The 20,491-nt window shown below is 42.4% G+C and overlaps 2 protein-coding genes and 1 pseudogene across 4 annotated transcripts in view; 2 read left to right on the top strand and 1 right to left on the bottom strand.

Moving 5' to 3' along the window:
• LOC146207051 (HIG1 domain family member 2A) overlaps positions 1–10,479 on the top strand; it is a 44,634-nt gene extending 34,155 nt beyond the window's left edge. For both annotated transcript variants that reach the window (XM_084594754.1, XM_084594675.1), the window contains exon 3: positions 10,358–10,479. The gene's annotated coding sequence lies outside the window, so the exon portion shown is untranslated. The remainder of the gene's footprint in view (positions 1–10,357) is intronic.
• A 1,334-nt stretch (positions 10,480–11,813) lies between these two features.
• LOC146207050 (uncharacterized) lies at positions 11,814–17,996 on the top strand (annotated as a pseudogene). The gene is made up of 5 exons (XR_014705026.1): positions 11,814–12,157; positions 13,124–13,285; positions 13,466–13,739; positions 13,894–14,004; positions 14,371–17,996. The product of XR_014705026.1 is annotated as an uncharacterized LOC146207050 (transcript).
• Positions 17,997–18,006: 10 nt separating this feature from the next.
• On the bottom strand, positions 18,007–19,464 carry LOC146207049 (uncharacterized). The gene is made up of 3 exons (XM_084594551.1): positions 18,795–19,464; positions 18,498–18,562; positions 18,007–18,393 (listed from the first exon to the last, which is right to left on the bottom strand). The coding sequence occupies exons 1-3, from the start codon at positions 18,958–18,960 to the stop codon at positions 18,007–18,009; spliced, it is 618 nt and encodes a 205-aa protein (XP_084450677.1). The 5' UTR covers positions 18,961–19,464.
• Between the last annotated feature and the right edge of the window lie 1,027 nt (positions 19,465–20,491).

Raw genomic sequence — 20,491 nt, 5'->3', positions numbered from 1 at the left:
AAGCGTTTGACTGCGTAGATCACAGCAGATTGTGGCAAGCTCTCCAAGAGATGGGAGTTCCAATTCACCTCATCTGTCTCCTCAGGAACCTTTATGAAGGGCAAGAGGCCACAGTCAGAACTGGGCATGGTCTTACTGATTGGTTTCCGATTGAGAAAGGGGTGAGGCAAGGCTGCATACTGTCGCCCTGCCTATTTAACCTATATGCAGAGTGCATTATGAGGAAGGCCGGTCTGGACGAGTCTTCAGCTGGAGTGAAGATTGCTGGAAAACGTATCAACAACCTTAGATATGCGGATGATACCACTTTAATGGCAGAAAGTGAAGTGGAACTCAAGAGACTTCTGATGCGCGTACAAGAAGAGAGTGAGAAGTTTGGGCTTAAACTAAACATTAAAAAGACGAAGATCATGGCGTCTTGCCCTATCAAGTCCTGGAGCATCAATGGACAAGAAGTGGAAGCTGTGACAGATTTTCTATTCTTGGGCGCCAAGATTACCTCGGAAGGAGACTGCAGCCATGAAATTAGGAGACGCCTGCTTCTGGGAAAGAGAGCAATGGTTAGCCTTGACCGCCTAGTAAAGAGCAGAGACATTAGTCTACCAACCAAGATCCGTATAACCCGTGCTATGGTCTTTCCAGTTGTGATGTATGGATGCGAGAGTTGGACTGTGAAAAAGGCTGACCGCCGAAGAATTGACGCGTTTGAATTGTGGTGCTGGCGAAGACTCTTAAGAGTTCCTTGGACTGCCAGAAGATCAAATCAGTCGATATTGTCGACCATAAACCCTGACTGCTCATTGGAGGGTCAAATTCTAAAGTTAAAGCTCAGCTACTTTGGTCATCTGATGAGAAGAGAGGAGTCGCTGGAGAAAGATTTGATGTTGGGAAAGGTTGAGGGTCGCCGGAGAAGGGGTAGGCAGCGAACGCGATGGTTAGATGGCATTCTCGAGGCATTGCAGATGAAGCTATGTGATGTTAAGAAGATAGTGAGAGACCGGAAAGCGTGGCGTGACATGGTCCATAGGGTCACGAAGAGTCGGACACGACTGAACGCCTGAACTGAACTGGGGCTTTTTGGGTTGTACTCCCCCTGTATTGGTCCACTGTGGATCGATTAAAGAAAAAATGCTGGAACAGAAAATGTATGTGTCTATACTCCTTTAAAAATACACGAGCCAAATATGCCTTTCAGAACTATACTTATTTAAAAAGAGTTGTGGCAGAAGCAGCCAAGTCTGTACTTGTTGAAACATGTACAAGACCTGCTTCAAACGAAAAAATGAGATAAGTTTGCCAATTTCTAAAATTTCAGTCTTGTGTTGGTGGCACGTTTTGTTGATTTATATTATTCTGTTCCTCACGGGGCCTTTACTACTGTTAGAGAGTACATCTTAAAAAAATGACCGTGTTTCAGAACGCTGAAGGTAGATAATTTTTCAGACTTTTTAAGTTTTATCAGAAAACTGGCATATGCATAGGCTCCTGTGTTGCATCAGCTTTATGTGATATTTTTCTTTCACGAATGAACAAAGTTATGCACCAGGTGTTGACTACTATGAGTCTTTAAAGACCATATTTTGATCATTTTTAGTAAGGACAAAAGTTTGAACTTGTATGAATGTGTGCTTGGTAATGGCTTACATGCCTGAGGGTCATATGTTAGTTTTTAGACCTTAGTATTGAGTTTTGTAAAGATCGGGTTTGTTGGAAATATTCTCCTCGTGCAGAAAAGGGGCATATTTCAATCTAATAGCATTACATTGCCTTGAATCTATGCTCGGGAAATTATTCCCAGAAAGCCTCCAAATGAAGAGCTGGCTAAAGTGTTCCTTGAAAAGAGGTGATGAGGCCAGTGGTGGTGCCCGACATGCACATGCTGGCACACAAGGTTGGGAGCAGGCCCCCCAAGAAAGGAGGCATTATAAGCACGTTCGTGCAGTTCGCCAAAGGGGTCCCTGCTTTGTCGGCAGCAGATCTGTGACTACTAACGATCAACCCTTTCTTTTATATATTCTTAAACTGAAATTTGCCGGTGATAAAGCTTGCTTGCTAAGCGATCATTTGGTCAAATGCTTGCATGTGGATCACGTCAATTAAGACAGCAGTGAATGCAATACAGCCTCGCGAAGGAACAGCAGTTTACATTAGGCAGCGAAATACTGGAAGTAGTAGGCGAATATGTCTACTTAGGACAGGTAGTAACCGCAGATCCGGACCATGAAAAGGAAATAACAAGAAGAATAAGATTGGGATGGAGCGCATTTGGCAAGCACTCGCAGATTATGACTAGCAGCTTACCGGTATCGCTCAAGAGGAAAGTATACAACAGTTGCATCTTGCCTGTACTCACCTATGGGGCTGAAACGTGGAGGCTAACTAGGAGAGTTCTACTTAAGTTGAGGACAACCCAGAGGGCTATGGAACGAAAAATGGTAGGGGTAACATTAAGAGATAGAAAGCGTGCAGAGTGGGTCAGAGAAATAACTCGTTACCGACATTCTAGTGGAAATTAAGAAGAAGAAATGGACATGGGCAGGACACGTAGTGCGAAGAGAGGATAACCGATGGTCGCTGAGGGTAACAAACTGGATTCCAAGGGAAGGAAAGCGTAGCAGGGGGCGGCAGAAAGTTAGGTGGGCGGATGAGATTAAGAAGTTCGCAGGGGTCAAGTGGATGCAGCTAGCACAGAACCGGGTTAAGTGGAGAAATATGGGAGAGGCCTTCGCCCTGCAGTGGGTATAATCAGGCTGATGATGATGATGATGATGAATGCAGTTACATGTACAGTCATGAGCAATATGAGAGAGAACAAACGTTTTGCACAAAATATCGGTATTTCTCTATTAAATATGATGGCGACCTACGGATATTATGCATCCACAGGAAACCTCTTTAAAAAAACTAAATAATCTGTTCTTGTCAAACAATCAATAAATGAATGCTCAAACTTTGTTATTCCTCATGACTGTACATACACACTGAATCCAGAATTAGCTTAATTACTAATACTTAACTCTTTTGTTACTGATGATTGAGGCCTTAAATTGCCAATTTCGACATGTTGAAATCGTTTTTCTTTCGGCTAGCACCACCCAGTGGTTAGTATAGGCTCTGCACTTGTAGAACCAGGTTAAATTCTTCCGCTCTGGCGATGTTCTGATTTTAGATGGACCTTTTCAGAACCAATGTGTATGTGTTGCTGCTGCGAAAGGGAGCGTGGCGGCCGCGCTTGAAAAAACCTGCCACTCATGTAATGAGCATTAACATGAAATTTTTGTGAGACTTCCAGCAAGTCAAATATTGAATCATATTGTCGGCTTTATTATCTGACAGTGTTGAGTGGTGATAATTACCATAAAATGGCACCAGCTATTCACTGGTGAGTTTTGACTCTTGAGTCCTGGTGGTTTTATTCCACGCATTCCTGAAGGTCCGCACCATGTCCAACATGTATACTCGGCCTTTACAGCCAGTTTGCAGCAGTTTTGGTGCTTCATGAAAAACAAGGAACTGCTTCCCCGCATGACACGAGAAATGAGGCTGTTTCCACCTGTAATTTTTTTCATGTAGCTGAGAACGGCGCTGTACAGATGTTTCTTTTTTTTTTTTTACACAGGGTTCACACAGTGTTCTCGGGTCACCGCTCTTCAAAATGTATATTCTAAATTTTTTTTATTATTAATGTGTCTGTAAATGTTGTGCCTTTTCTGTCTTATTTTTATCAACTCGCCACAAAAATTAATTTTTTCGATTTTTTGTTTTTTTGTGTTCCCTAAATTTTGCTTTGTAACATGTTTTTGGAAAGAGCATTTCATTATGTGCAGTCGTGTATGCGGAAACGTGTGCTGCAATGTTATTTGTACTGGCAAAAAAATATTTTCCGAGACCTATGAAAAATGGCCATTTTCTCGCGGTAAGAAAAGAGTTAAACAATTAAGGGGCACTTGAATTAAACGAAATCATCAGCCTATCTATGCCAGTGCTTATAATGAAACTTACATGAACCCATCTTTTAAATTTAAGCTCTTGATTGCCCTTCACGTGCCTTTCATCCGTCTTGCCCCAAGTTTAGTTCTAGGATATTTTATGCACATGATATATACTGAGTAAAAATGAAGTAAGGAAAGGATATTAATAAAACAAATGAATGATTTTAGAGACATATTCACGCAGCACCTTGTCAACTGCAGCTTAAATGATCTGTGAAGTGATAGTGAATGTAGATTGGACATACAAAACTTATGCACGCAACCTTCCTTGCATATACCTCAGAAATCACAAGTGTGTGCTTTCTTGGACGCTTGGCAATTAATTACAAGGAATGATTCGTGGATGCTGTGAAGGCTGTGACCTGTAAAACACCTATTGGAGTTTGATAGGACGAGGCCCATCAGCCATACAAGAAAGCCAGGGAGGGCAAACATCAGTTTTTCATGTTTCCTGAGACATACTATTAAAGGTGATGCCTTTCTGCACATCAGCTACTTTTAAATAATTCCACACATTCTTGAATGTTTTTCTGCATGTCCAGTGTGTGAGTATTGCAAGTGTGCATAAGTACTCGCAAAGTAACCAGGGTAGAATGTGGTGAAGATGGCTACACAGTATCAAAGAAAACAAGGGTTGAGGGGAAGCCTTAGTTCACATGCAAATATTTCAACAAGAGGACTTGTCTTGGTCTCAGACTTCACCTTTGCGCTAGCGTCCCTATCGCGTGTTGGCCTCTGAGCGCCAAGTCATTGCTGATAATGTGGACGATATGCTTCGCCAGGTGTCATACAGCCATCTAACAGTCCTTGGGCTTCTCCGGTTGTTTTGGTCACTAAGAAAGATGGTCCCACCCGGTTTTGTGTCGATTATTCTAGGTTAAATAAGATACGCGAAAAGATGTCTATCCTCTGCCACGAATCTATGACACCCTGGACTGCTTGCAGGGAGCCGACTATTTCTCCTCGTTGGATTTGCACTCTGGCTACTGCCAGGTGTCGATGGCTGATGGTGACCGCTCGAAAACTCTGTTTATAACACCCGACGACTTATACGAGTTCAACGTTATGCCCTTTGGCCTTTGCAACGCCCCGGCTATTTTCGGGTGCCTGATGGACACTGTTCTCCGTGGACTCAAGTGGCAGACCTGTCTGCTATCTAGATGATATTGTAGTTTTTTCTAGAGACTTCTCACTTTCTACGCCTGAACCATGCCTTCACGTGTCTCGCCAACGCTGGCCTTCAGTTGAATTTGAAAAAGGCCACTTTGCCGTGCGAAAACTCGCCATTTTAGGCCACGTAATTTCTAATTGTTCTATTCTATTCTATTATTCTATTCTATTCTAACTAGAATTCTTCACCACGAGCACCGGAGCAACTTTGTGGCTTTCGTTCCTGCTTTTTTTTTGCTGCAGCGCCTGTGGCCCGTTCCATCTGTTTTCTATTCAACACAACCCTAGTGGAGGAGAAAGTGTGTGGCCACTCATGCCTTTCGTGTTGCCGCGTGCTTTTTCTTACTATACAGAAACTACGCCTTTCGTGGAAGGTTTGCCCTCTCCCCTCGAACTCTGTATCTTTCCCTCCCTCGTCCTCACGAATTTTTCAGCGCCGATCCTCCCTCGCCCTCGCCTCACTGAATCAAATCCTCACAAGGTGAGGGTGAGGACGCCCTCATGAGGGTTCACCCTCGGGAGGATGCCCATGTCTGGAACTTATAAGGCCAAAACAGGAGCAGATTGTGCTACCCAAGGACAAAGTTTCTTGCTCTTTTGAACAAAGTAGAGATTTTCTTTTTTTTTTACCGCTTGGCAAAGGACTTGCCATGCACCAATACGCTTGAAGTCAACTGCTCGTCGAGCGTTGGCTTGAAGCAAACCAGTACTAAACTGTTCAGAGTGTGTTAACGACAGCTACGCAAAGCAATCAGTGCTTTAATTGCTGAAAAATTCATGCAAACTTTTCTCATCAACCACGCAAACAAACCAGACGCACAAGATAAGCCCTCCAATTAGGTGCACAAGCCATCCAGGAAGTTCATCAGGTTATGGTGCATATGAGCTCAGTATCTTTGACGAGGAAGAAAATGTCCAACTACAAACTACTTCTTCACGCAGTCTTTAATGTCTCTTCTGAATTATTATTTTTAATAGAAGTTTGTACCCAGCTTGGCTGAAATAAATGTTTAATGTTTGAAACGCAGTAGGTATTATTAAAGGCAGACACAACAAGGATGTAACGCGGCCACAGTATCGGTTACAAACTTGCGTGTCGACTTTTGTCAAGACGCATGCTGCACAGTGCAAAAATGAACCACCACTGATTAGCTAGCCATTGTAGCTTAGCCCAGTTTGTTGCCTTAATAAGTGACCATTGCAACAGTGGACAGCCATCTTTATGTAAAAAACATTTCTCTACTGTACTAACAATAAGGCTTTCCAATTGCAACTCTCCGATTTCACGCTGCTTCCTTGAAGCGCTTCGAGGCTTCGAGTGAGCCCACAATGTTGTTGGACCCATTTCTCGATCTCGAGCAGCGCTAAGCAGCACAGCGTCCAAAGTAGCATTCATTAAACCGTAGTTTCTTGCTGTTGTCGCGCATGGCAACGGCTGGACAAATCTCCTGTGCATTCCAAGCAATGCTAGGGTAGAAGACATTCATCTGCTCCGTGCACAGCTCAGCATGGTTGGGGGCCTACCAGAAAGCAGTTTATAATGGAAAGCGGCTGGGAAAAGAAGCACCTTGCGAGTGTCTTTCCAAGGTGATCTGAGTAAAAGATGAATTCTCTACAGCTCGCATCAACGAAACGTGCTTGCGTCCCAGTGGACCGATTGAATGTTAGTCCGTGTGATATTTGGCCTGAACGCATGTTTGTTGACGTTACAGGCTATGTTGTGGCGACGCGTAAAATGGCTTTGATTCTCAGAGGACTTTTTTTACACCATGTTCTCATGACACTATAAACCAGAAAAGACTGATACTTTCGCATGGCTTTCACCGAGGCAGTGTTATCAAGAAATAAAGGTATGCCGTGTATGCATATGCTATTAGCTTGGTTTGTTCAGTTTGACATCCCAATGCGACTCGAGACTTGGAGGAATGCGGTAGCGGGGGACCCCGGACAAGTTGGACCATCTTTAACATGCTCAGAGTATCTAGAGCTGGGAAGCTAGGTCTGAGTGCCTTACAACGCGCAGTTAAAAAAAGAAATTTAGCAGGGGTAGAAGTGTTGCTGCATTTGCTCCATTCTGCTCCACACTGCTTTCCCTGATCCAAAAATGAAACATTGCTCCAAAACTGCTCCAAACTGGCTGCCTCGATGTTCCGCCATCAAATTTAGCAGAACACGGGAGCAGTGTCACAGCACTGGGGCAAAGATAAAACGAATCTTGCACTGGGCTTAATACACAAAATTTTTGTAAGGGAGCAAAGCATGGAGCATAATAAATAATTGTTCACAAGTAAATTTAGTATGAGTCACAATAAGTGATTGGAGGGAATTAAATGCAGAAAGAAAAAGATGCACTGTGTATGTGACATAGCACCTCCTCCCAGTCTTTATTGCTGGTGGAGAGAGAAATGAGAGCAACAAACAAAGCAGATAGCTCAAACTCCTGTTACCCATTAGGAAACTTGCACTCTCAAGCCTCTTTGTCAATTACAAGCTTGTCAGGCCTACGGCATACAAAATCATACTTGAAGTGTTGTGGGTTTGTACGCTAAAGGTGTTAATCATTAGGAAGCTTTTCAAGTGTGTTAGATACAGGGCCTATGCCAAGATGTTAAAAATGAGCCCCTGCATTGCTCTAGCAAAGACTGATGAACTATTGGCAGGAGGCAGTAAAAAAGCTGAAGGATAAAAAGGCTGCCCTTTAGTGCCATTAATCTTTCCTGAAGGCATTACTGGCCAGTGCTCAGGAATTTATCAGCACAGACCTAAGGTCTACTTGATTTGGCTGCACTTTCTGCACTAGTCATGCCGAGAGCGTGCAAATGGCTTGCAGCACTAGTTCAGCTAGTTGAGGTTTAATTCAGGTGTAGCGCTCTGAACTATACATAGTGCAGAGCTAGTTCAGCCAAATCGAGTAAACCTATAGGATCAAAAAGTGTATGCGCAAGATAGAGAGTGCAAATGTCATGCCCATTAATCTGAGCTCTAAATTAGGGGCACTGCTTGAGCGCATCGAAGGGGTAGACTCAGCGTTTGAATCTAGCAAGTCAAAATAGGTCAATACTTTAGGTCAGACTAGGTGTTACGTTCTGTTTGCTGCTAGTCTGTTCCAAGTTGTTGCTAAGGTCAGCCTGTGTTATATGCCTTTACATTGCTTTGGCTGTTTGTCTTGTCAGAGATTAGAGAGGGAGAGAGGACTAAGAAAAAGTATAATAACAGCACAGTGAACCACACCTGGCACACCAAAAAATAAAAAAACAGTTCATGGGCCACCTCGCATAGGAAGTGATAAGGCCAAATACAAGGGTCTATTATCCGCTCTAGCTATTTCTATGCATTCATTAAGCACAAACAGGCTATCATCTAAGCGCCGACCATTTCTAAAGCCGTTCTGAAGTTCTCCGAGCATCTTCTTACTTTCTACCCATGATTGCATCTTCAATTTCACTGCCTGCATGGCTAACCTGTACATAAGAGATGTTATGGTAATCGGCCTGTAGGATTTTATGTGCATCCTGTCTCCTTTTTCTTTATAAATCAAATTCATTTTACTCTGCTGCCAGCTGTCCGGAATTTGCTTATTCGTTATGACTGTTTCCAAAGCTTTTAACATTTCCTTACTTCTTGGACCAATCATTAATCAGCTTGATCGGAATGTTTTTAGGAATTTTTTTTCCGCCTTTTTTCAGTTTAGATAGGTCAGTTCTAAGCTGCTTTGTATCCGGCTATCTTGTGTTGCTCCCTGATCTGCTGAGATTAGCCTATCGTCGCTCTTAAATGACTCTTATATAACTGGTGTAATGTAGTTCACAGTGTTGTCTCCCTTTGAACAATTTCCCTCCTTATCTTGAATCCGTTTCTGCTTTCTTTGATTCTTTTTACCTAGTCAGCTTATATGGTTCCAGAATTTTCTTGGTCCGCCTCTAGTGGCATCGCGGATATCAGCCATCCAGCGATTGGTAGACTGCTTGATTTTACTTTGGCCGTGGGCCTGTACATCGTTTTTTTTTTTGTCGATACGATTCCCATTTTTGGTCTATTTCTTCCTGATATACCTGTGCTTTCTTTGCTTCTTGGTGTTCCCTTGAAGCTGCCCGTCGTTGTTCAATGACTTTCCTTATTCCACAGCTCCATGGCTTCCACTTTCCATTCCAGCGGTTTTCTACTTTAACCTCTTTAATTTTTCTCCTTATGACTAGTTCTACCTCATCATAATCCCAGTCTTCTATGGGGCTTTTCTTTATTGCTTCCTCTATGTCTGCTGCTATCTGCGCTGTTTGATCGTTTAATTTTGTGTTTATTTTTTGTCTAAGTTCCATTTCTCTTTTCTTCAAGGACCCTATCTCCAGGGCCTCATAATTTCCTGCATAGTAGCGCCACGTCGCGGTGAAGCTTCCAAGTTGGTAATAGATTTTCATATCTGGGAGGCACCGTTAATGCGACTCAAATGTTCTTACACTGTGCACAGGCAAGGGTGACTTTTTCCTACATGCTGTCAGGGGGGCATAAGAATGCTCACAACGCTTATATAAGCTTGGAAACAGGAAGCATACCTTATTTCAGCTGAAAATCATACCAGTTATTGCAAATTACCTCCCACTCAGCCGAAAAATACTGATATTGGCTGCCCCAGTTGCAGTCTGGACGGTCGCCATTGGAATGTTTTTCCTTTCCTGTGGCTTGTTCCGTGCACGCACACATATCATGCTAAATGCTCGAGCAATTCATGCAATGGCACATTCGGAAGGACACGTAAGTAGCATCCCGAAGATAGCTTCTCATGGACATCTTACCACACACGCAATGTTCACTGATACGTCTTGTGTCGTCACGAATCAGGGGTAGGAAACGTCCATAGAAACCCAATTTCCTGTAAATAAACTTTGTGCGATTTGAACCACCACCAGCAAGAAAGGAATACTTCCCGATGCTGGCACCTTAGACAAGTGCATGCGTGCACAGAGAATTATAAATATGTTTCCTCCAGGTGACGCCGAAACTAGCAAGTTTCCTACCCCTGGTGCCATTTTCTATCCAAGTGCTCCCCCACAAGGTTGTGTTCTTCATTATATTGCAGAGTGCGTCCTAAGCATTTTGTTTAAACCGAGTGGGCATGCTGAACAACAAGAGAAGCAGTTTTGTGGGTTGCATTGCATTGCTGTTGGGTTGTGCACTGACTGGAGTGTCTTGCATTTCAGGATTTCGCTCGGAAGGAGTCGTGACCACTTAGAAGCGGTATTCTGCACGTAGTACACCTATGCTGTATGCGTAAAGTGTGTGTTGCTTTACAAAAAAATAAAGATTAGGGCGGAGCATATCACTATTGTGTGTTGCCTGTTACTTTCGAATGGGAGGGGCTTCATTTTATCACACACTGTTCTTAGGAATTGAATGAATTTCTTAAAGATAAAATTAATGAAATAAGTGAAACAAGATGCATTGACTTTTCAAAGTCTGACATAGGAACACATGAGGCAAGTCACATTCTGAGACAGGCTTACAAAGCATGCACGCAGTGATGCATGGAGTAAAAAAAATAAAAAAAATAACTAGTAGGGAGCGTGACGCCCCATTGCCCGTGCGCAGCATGTGCAGGCCAACCTCCTCGGATGCTGCTGCCTTCTCTCTCACTCGGGGCCCTTGTGCGCACTAAATCTTTGTGCTTTTAGTAACTATGCATGCTTGGGCGGGAAGCCTGCCGAAGTGGTCTCCTGAAAGTCCATGTTTATTGTACAAATGTTGCATTCTAATCAAGACAAGTCCACTAGTCGAAACATTGGCTCGACCTGCAAACTGATGCTTCACCCCTTTGCCCGTGTTCAGCACCGTGTGACCATCTCCCTCTCGTTCTACCTGAATCAATGTAATTAGGCACACATGAGAATTGCGAATGAGAGTGCATCAGGAACACACCTTCGAGTGAACATTACATGTATGGGAAGTGGCTATGATGCATTTTCAGTTCTCCATTTCCTAAATGAAACGATTTTCATCGGAAACAATAGATGTGCATGCCTTAGTCGCCAAAGGCTTTGTCTCGAGGAGTGCGCTTTTGAAGGAGACCAGCAGTGCACCCTAAGCTGATTTTGAACACATCATGATCAAATGCTCGGAATTCCACCCTCCAGCCACTTGGCAACTCTCCGACCTCAAGCGATGGGAGGCTGCGGTGTCCAGTTCTGACCCGGCCGTTCAAAAGCGGCTGACGGACTGGGCTTTGGGAGTCGCTGGGAAGCACCAGCTTTCGGCCACAACATGCAGCCAAAAGCCGACCCGTCATTAGGATGTAATCGCTTAAGGCTCCCAATATTGCATAAAGTAGAAGAACAAATGGTAGCGTAACTCCCATAGATGGATGGATAAGGCTGAACCCTTTGAATCGGGCGGCGGCGCCACAGGCCGCCTAGCCGTGAATAGTAATACATAGTGTGGACCTATTCTTGCCTTCCTTTCAGCCACCAATCAGCTAACCTTCGTTTGGTTATTTCTAACCTTTTAAAGTCTATTTTCCCTTCATTATCCTTAAACCCCAATGCTTTGGCTAAATCTGGCCCATTGCCTTGAACTATAGGGCGGAGCCCTTTACAGGAAATTAAGTGTTCAGGCGTTTCCTCATCCTCTCCACACACCCTTCGCGCAACTTGGAAGAAAACGCGTGCAGCTGCCTACAGCCAGGAGCCCCAAGCTCAAGTTTGTCGGCGCGACGCCAGCGCCACAGCGGCGAGCCATGGAAAGTCGGGACGTCGCCGGAGCAGACGCTCTGCTAGTTTTGTTTGCACGTGCGGCGGCAGAGTTGCGCGAGGCACAATATTCGCGATGACTGAAGTGGTCCCGCCAAAGCGAAGTGGTGGTACGAGGTATTGTTGTGTCGTGGGCTGTCACAACAGTACACGGAACACTAAAGGACGTGATCCACCAGTAAAACTATATAGATTCCCGGGCAAGTGGTACGAGAAAGAAAGGCGGCAAGCGTGGGTTACTGCAGTAAGGAGAGTCAAGTAAGTACTGCCGGTTTTATCTCGCTTAATGTTCTGGCTGTTGCAGCCTTTTGCTTTCTTTGTCTGCACCCACTCAACTTAGTAACGGAGGGCATGAATGCACGCCACGACTGCTGTAACTATTGCTCACATTCCCTTCTTCCTGTAACAGTGTTGTAAAAGTGGAGTTAGGGTTGCGTGGAGAGAACATCGCGTTTTGATAACAAGTATTTTATAAGCCATCGCTACTCGCAGTTTTCTTTCATTCTCCAGTAAACATATGTCCAGGCTGTTAAATATGCAGGATGGCGTTCGTCCAAGGTTCGTCTTTAAGGAACAGACGGGGCTGCGGGCGAGGGACGCCCGGCGCTTTCGATGTTTTTCTTCGGCCAGTTCGCGCAGCGCGTTCAAAACGATGTTTCGTAAATTTTGCGTTATTACTACAGCGTATATATTGTCGAAGGCTCAGCTGCATGCACTTCTTGAGAACGCTGTTTATTCATGTTGAAACTGATTGACGTGTAATGTAAGCTTTTTCATTTTTTTCTTAATTTACTTCTTTTTTTTTTTTTTTTTTTTTTAGAATTGCGCAGACAAATTACTTGGTTTTTCAGTGTTGCTACCTTTCGATTTGTGCACATTAGTCTGAACATACTTATGCAGTACATAAATATAAAGACTAGGGTCCCATAATCAGCAGACTGCACAGGGAACCCCGATGGATCGTTACAATAAAAGAAAACAACATAATTAGCTAATGGTTATTTATACAAAACAAAGGTAATAACACATTTATTAGACGTATAATAAGCATAAAAAATCAGCAATTCAACAAATACATCTTCAAGTTATTCTTAAATAACAAGATTTTTTTCACACTGTTTCACACATAAATATTGTTGCACTTAACAAACTACAACTATTAGATTAGCAGAAACTTAATTACATAACTGAAAATTAAAAGCCATTATATTTTTTCTTGTCCAGTCCTGACCGCACTGCGTGGGAGCCCAAGGCACATACACGAATCTGCAGTACTCATTTTGTGGGAAACTGCAGGAGTGATGTTAGCGAACATCCTGCCTACATCCCAACCATTTTCCCACCAGCCTACAGAAAGAAGGCACCTGACCAGGAAAGGGCACAAAGGTATGAAAGCAAAGGTGAAGCTTAAATTGTAAACTACAAGCATGGATATCTTGTCAGCATACCGAGTTCCCTTATTGATGTACAAAATGAGTAAATGTTCATATTACATTTATTTAAGCCATACCCACTATTATATGATTCCATGGCTGGCATTGATCATGCTCGAACTGTGCAATGCAGGTGGCAAAGGCGTTTCAACCAGGCAACCTCGTCCAGGCATCTCGATGCAGCAGCTGAACATCTGTCGCCTGCCACAAATGATGTAGAGACGACACAGGTGTCAGAAACGTCTCCTTCAGAGAAGCTACAGCTTGACCAAACAATAGTGGATTTCACTGACGCCTGTCTGGAAACAAGCACAAGCCCTTTACCCCACAGCACCAATGCTTCAGATCCTTTGGTGCATGCATGTGGCTCAAGAAATGATGGCCAACACACTACAAAGAGTGATGCTGTAAGGCCATCCTTTAATTACAGGGGAATGTAAACAGTGCATCTGCCTCTGCTATCACTATTTCTTTTCATTAATGCTCTTTCAACTGACTCATGCAGTGGTAAAAATTCGACTAGTGTCCCATTTTTACCCCCCCCCCCCCTTTTTTTTTCAGACAAGCCAGACAGAAGAATGTGCAACTTCAGGCAAGCTGAGCATACTTCTTTCGGCAACAAATGGCACCGAGGCATCAACACAAGTCAAACACAAAGAAATGAGCAACAAGGTTGGCCTGTTTTTTTTTTTTTTTTTTTTTTTTTTTTTGCAATCTTGCCTTAAGGAAAATCATGTGAAGTGTTTTCTTCCAGAAACTGGAGGAGGCTCTTGCCTTTACACTGTGACATTGTCTTGCTTGTAACAAACAAAGAAGACATTGCAGTTCACTGGCAGTATTATGAAACATTAATTTTGAATTTCCTTTTTCTGCCTAATTTACTTAGTTTTACATATCATGGCAACATGAATTTTCTTTTGCAATGAATGCTTTTAGTTGCAGTATAGGGAAAATATTTTTAATTTGTTATTGCATCTTCTAATTGCCCTTTCTTTTTCATTTCATCTTAATGCTTTCTTGTTTGTCTTTCTCCTGAAGGTCGCAAGCACAGATGGAAATTGGAAGAGGAGCTGCGGATTTCGTGGCTTTGAGTCCCTAAAGGAAAAGGAAGAGGCACTACAAGATTTGTGTGGTGTAACGCTGCAAGTCTTTTACCTTCTCTTGAACTTGTTGCCTCTACCAAAGTACAGATACAATGCCATATCAACTGAAGACAAGCTTTGCTTGTTCCTCACCAAGCTCCGACTTGGGATAACATACAGTGCCTTGGGAGCAATGTTCGGCATCACAGCCACAACGGCATCAACTGTGTTTAGGAAAACACTCAGTATTTTAAGTGTTTCTCTGAAGAATTGGGTGTTTATGCCATCACGGGACATAATCAAACTTTCTCTGCCTGCCCCATTTAAAGAGAAATATCCAAATTGCACGCTAATAATAGACTGCACTGAGATCCGAACAGAAATGCCCTCGAATCCTGATTGTCAGCACATGCTGTATTCTCATTATAAGGGGGGATACACTTTAAAGGTCTTAATAGGAATAATTCCCAACGGCATGGTAAGTTTTATATCCAAGGTGTATGGAGGGCGGCATACTGATTCATTCATCAAGACTCGGGCTTTTTGCAGCTTCTCAAACCAGGCGATTTAGTTCTGAGCGACAAAGGGTTCCCAAGCATTCGTACAACCATGGAAGGCAAAGGTGCTGTGCTGCTCATGCCTCCCTTTAATTCAGGAGGAGCTCAAATGTCAGAAGGAAATATGGAAAAAACGTACAAGATTGCTTCTGTACGCATACATGTAGAAAGGGTCATACAAAGGTTGAAGATTTATCATATCCTCAGTAACAGAGTATACCTCTAAGCCTGGTGCCGCATATGAACAAAGTCATTTCAGTTTGTGCTGCTCTTGTGAATATGCAGGTGCCAATTATTAAGGAGTAGAAGTGTTTAGCTTCATGCTGTGCCCATGGAAGATTTGTGATTTCATGTTAGGAGAAAATGTGTTACAACAATGTGTGGCTCGGATGATGAAAGGAGCCAACAGTCTGGGCGCCCAAGGTAAACATAGCGGATATCTTTTTTTTATTGTTTTTGTAGCTGATATTGGCCAGAATTAGTTGTGTAATGAGTTTAGAGAGAAAGATAATTAAATGAAAAGTGGAAGCAAAACAATGGGCTGACCATAAACTCATTACACGACTAATTATGGTCAATATCAACTACAAAATAATTTTAAAAAAAACATCCCATACATTTACCTTGGACTCCCAGACTGTTGGCTCCTTTCATTGTATTACAATGAGCCCCTCACTTCCCCTTCAATTTTCGGATGATGAAAGGGTACATTAAAGCACCAATGAGTTTTTGGTGACTGACTCAATTTTTGTAATGATGTCTTTCACACTGTTGATGCATGCATTTATTGATACATTCAGCTGTACAAAGCTGTCAAATTCTGTAATGAAAGCACTAGTAAAAGGCAGTGTGCAGCACACATCACAACACAAGTTTATTGCACTTCAACATGCAAGCACGCTCGGCGCTTGTGAAACACTTAAATGACAAATGATGACCAAATTGCGATGAAAACAGAGCATGTGTGTCTATCTGACAAAAAGGTTACGACAAAAATGTCCAGTTCACTAATGATACACAAAAAAAAAACTTTTGTGCAATATTCATTTCGTAACTACTGTACTTTTGAAAGCACTTTGATTTGATAAAGCATGAAGGTTATTTCTCCCTCAGTGCCTGTATTGTTTCAGTGAGTGAAAACACATGACAATACCATATGTTAACAATACATTTTGTTGACATTTCATTCCTTATGAAAATGCTTTGGGCTGGTAATTTAGATCACAACATATTGAAGTGCAAGATGTAGTACCTGCCACATGTTTTATTAATGTCTGTTCTACTGGATTATACTTAGCGTGTCTAGTAACCCCTCAGGTTTCATGATTGCTCGTGGGTATGTGACAAATGGTGTGCATGGAAGATATCCGCAGCATATAGTTGTGTGAGATGAGTGTCGCCAAGTATGAGTGAAATCTCAGTAACTTGCATCACTGCAAGGACCTTCATTGTACTAACATCATCACCCTCCGTTCACTCCATAACTCCCCTTTTTTTTTCCCTTTCTCCAGTTTATAGTAGACAAGGGTCTTTACGGCCGGCCATCCTCTCCATCTTCGAATAAATAAATTTCCCTCTCAGAGGTACTTTGCTCGGCTGCTGACCGTGGCCGCAGTAGCCTGTGTACTGTGTGTTGTCAGTGCAAGTTAAAAAATGTCGAAATTTTCTTCAGCCCTTCACTATTGGTGCCCATCATAGCCTCAAAAAAATCCTATCAATCCCTGTACTTAGTCTGCTATCTGAGAAGAGAGCAGTGCTGTCTACATAAAAATCAAAAAGAACTTTGCCTGTCGAATGAGGCCTTGGAGAAAGCCAAACACTGCTGATGCGGTAGTGTATTTAGGAATTGATTGCCTTTTCTGCAGGTTCGAAAGAATGATGTCATGTAGGTGGCAAAAACCATGAGTAGTAAGCGAGCTGGTCAGGGTTACATGTCAACCTTGTCATTGTCTTTTTTCACTGAATTCCTTCATGATTTCTTAAGAGTTACTACAACAAATGGCGATGTTGCCATATTGTGTGTTTGCACAATTACTAGTATTAGCTGCTACCACTTGAAGTAGATAAACTGTTCTTTGAAAGTAACCAACAGATGCAAGTGACCAACTTGCATCCGTCAAAGCATAAAACGTCAAAATTTTTACAGATGCATGTGTTCAACATGTCACAGCAGCCAAAGAAGCAGACACTTTACTTTATCAATGACATGAAAGACTCGTATAACAAAATGTGAAAGATGTATCTTACACAAATGCTAATTATCACAGCTCTAAATGTCTAAAGGAGTAAAAAAGTAAAAAGATGTATCTTGAACAAATGTTAAATATCACAGCTCTAAATGCCACAAGGAGTGAAAAAATCAAAGCTGATTCTTCTTTATCTCTCCTCACTCAGTAAATTTATCACTTTGTGTTTATCTGATATTGCACAGAACCAGAATGCAGAATTTGTACTTAGACAAAAAAACTTGTGAGTGCTGGCTTAAAGAGCAAACAGAAACTGCGAGATGAACACTTTTTCATCCTTTCAATTAATCAGAGTTGCTTCTGAAAGTCTTGTGACAAGTAGCAGCTACCACACATTTCTGCTTGCCATCAGTCAAATGCCATCGCGTATAGCAAACCACAACATGCAATAATGAAAATTGTAAATGTTCACAAAGCTCCAGTTGAAAGCGAAATGAGCACCTGACAATATCATACCTACTCTAGCGGGCAATGATGTCTAGCATGATGCTTAAACAAAATAACTGCCAAAGCAAATGAGGCCACTTAGATCACCCAGACTAGCAGTTGTGCAGCGCAATACTTGTTCATAAGCCAGGTACAGCCACAATTACAAAGAACACAAATTCTGTTAAAAGGGCAAATAAAAGTACCAAATGCATAAATATTTACTGGTACAGGACAACTATAAAATGTTCAGTCTACAAATAATTCGACTTGAACAAAGCAAAAATCGTAAGAACATAAATATTTAGAAAGCCAAATATGCAAAGCAGCAAAAACGTAAAAAAAAAAACAAAGCATTGCAACCTAGAACAAAGAATTAATAAGGAACTTGAAATAAAAGTATTCAATTTTAGGTATTAGATTCCATAGGAAGGGCTCATCTCGAATGACCTTAACCATTACAGAATGTTTTGGGGTGTAGACATACAACAGGGCCCATCGGAGATTGAGAACATACAATTGCACCTGAATTTGGGTATAATATGTATGTGTCTTCTTCAGTTCAATGATGTCATCAATGAATGTCAAGTACGGAAGGTAGCTGCTCCTTTCCTCGTAGTTTATGAATAGCTGGTTTCTGTACTTGTACGTGCATTTAATTTCAATTAGCACTGTTTCTCCATTTTTCTTTGTCAGGCCGTCTGGACTGCAGCATATCCATGGCTGCTCCGGGAGCACCACAAGTCCAGTCTAGAAAATGGGGAGTTGGAATTTGCTCTTAAATTGAAGTGACCGAAAATGGGAAAGTGGGCATGCACGAAGTAACTCATGTCATGTAAAACAATATAACTTACCTGCACAATACGTACGCCGAGCTTTTCTTGAAGCTCTTCACGTGCTGCGGCTTCTGTCTTGATGCCTAGTGAAATATATTTGCATGTAAAATGTCAGTGCAAATGCATTAGGAAAATTTTTTTTCTTTCATTTATTATCTCTTTTATTTTATTCTTACATATTCCTTTGTGCCCTGATGAAATAAACAGCATTATAAAAAATTAGCTTTAAAACTTCAGCTTTTTCTCGTAGTGCATCTTTGCCACCAATAAAATTAATGCATTTATTTATACATTCGATGGTGTTTTAGAACATACCGTAGTGCATTGCGGCACTTCTGTAAAATGATGGTTTGCCCAGCTGTACAGCAGCTCTTTTCAGATCATCATCACTGTTTCTTGACTTGATCGTGTGTGCCTTTGTGCTGCTGATGCGAACAGAACGCTCTTCATGCCACCTGAAAAATGTCGAAATTGCAAGCATGAAGCCATGTAAGGAATATGTGCTTGCCACCTTATACTATATTTTGGTTACATACCGTGAGCAATTTGCCTGACCCAGTGTGAGCAGGCACAGGTCAACAGGGGTACCTTGAAGGGCTACCCTTCTATTGTAGGTTTGGGCCTTCTCAGGACTCAGCTCTACTACAAAATCTCGCACTTGTGCTTCTTTGGTATCTATAACATTAAGATACCTGTAAACAGGTCTGTTCAGCATAGGCTGCAGTAAGTCCCTCAGGACTTCTTTTTCTAGTGTTGTTGACACTGTTTCCACAATTCTGTTCAGTACTTCAGAACAGATCATGTCGTCAGCATTGCAGTTTTGCAATGCCACTATTTCCTTCAGAGGGCACACAATATCGGGGTAGTTTAGCAGAATGCTGGGATCTGCAGGCTCTGCATCTGCTACCTCTGTGTCCAGGGCTGTTATAGAAGATAAGATAAAAACAGGTGCACATCTTAATATTTCATTCAATTAAAGCCCAAAGTTAACTTCTAAGGTGTGGAACACTGGATATTCAGTGTTAGAAAAAGAGGAAAACTATATTGCTGCTGCCTGGAAAGCATCTTCAAAGTATTCAACACTGATACATTTAGTGACACAGTGCGGTCTACCGCATTAAGGGTTTCTTAACTCACAAGGGAAGAGATCCAATACATCCTGGTTCAGGCGTCTCTTTGGCTTGCCACTTGGCTTGCCCCATTTCTGGGGCTGGCTTGTGCATGAATGAACTTCCTCTTTGTTAGCATAGAAGCACACTGCAGCAGTGTGCTTGCATTGGGCTTTGATGCCGGCTTTGCAGGTGCATTTTCCTTTTTCAATAAAAAACTCCCGCTTTTCTGGGCATGACCAGGACAACTAAAAAAGAAGAGAGAGGTAACGAAAATTGACCACTGTTTCGTAGATGTAACTGCTTACTCAAACTTGCTCTTGGTGTTTGCAAAACAGCCCGACATACATAAAATATGTTCCAGCCTGCGACATGACAGCACACATTTTATTTTAGCCCGCATCTGTGGCACAATGTTTCGGGAGCGTCAACAAAGCGAAAGTACAAGCAAGAAATGAATTTACGTCTTCATAATGTAACATAATATTATTTGTACAACGTTTCGTGAGTGTGTTGACATCCACGCAAATTACGCTAACATGTCGCATGAGCGACGCAAGCGCGCCTGTGGTTTGGCACCACTCACATGAAACACCACATTCGCGCCACACTTGTTACCAGTACAAAGCTAATATTCTCACAGAAATTAAGTACAAGCATGGCTTAAGAAGTGAAATAAATTGGAAAAGCAGTACGCCTAGTTTCACAGAAATCGAAGTTCATCTGCTTCACGACTCAGTGAGCGCCGGGGTTATATGTCACAGCCCGCGAAGCATGTCTCATACTTATTCAGGCTTTCCAGCCAACTGGCATTTCTTCGCCGTGCATAAACGTTTTCTCCGCTACGTATACTTCCTTCTCCGGGCGTGCAGAATTTGCTTTAAGAACCAGTATGTGCACGGT

The sequence above is a fragment of the Amblyomma maculatum genome, chromosome 1, assembly GCF_055883805.1.
Source record: "Amblyomma maculatum isolate TAMU_Amacu chromosome 1, ASM5588380v1, whole genome shotgun sequence".
Classification (NCBI taxonomy): Eukaryota; Metazoa; Arthropoda; class Arachnida; order Ixodida; family Ixodidae; genus Amblyomma; species Amblyomma maculatum.
Note: the sequence above shows the minus strand (reverse complement) of the source record. Positions and strands in the feature narration are given on the sequence as shown.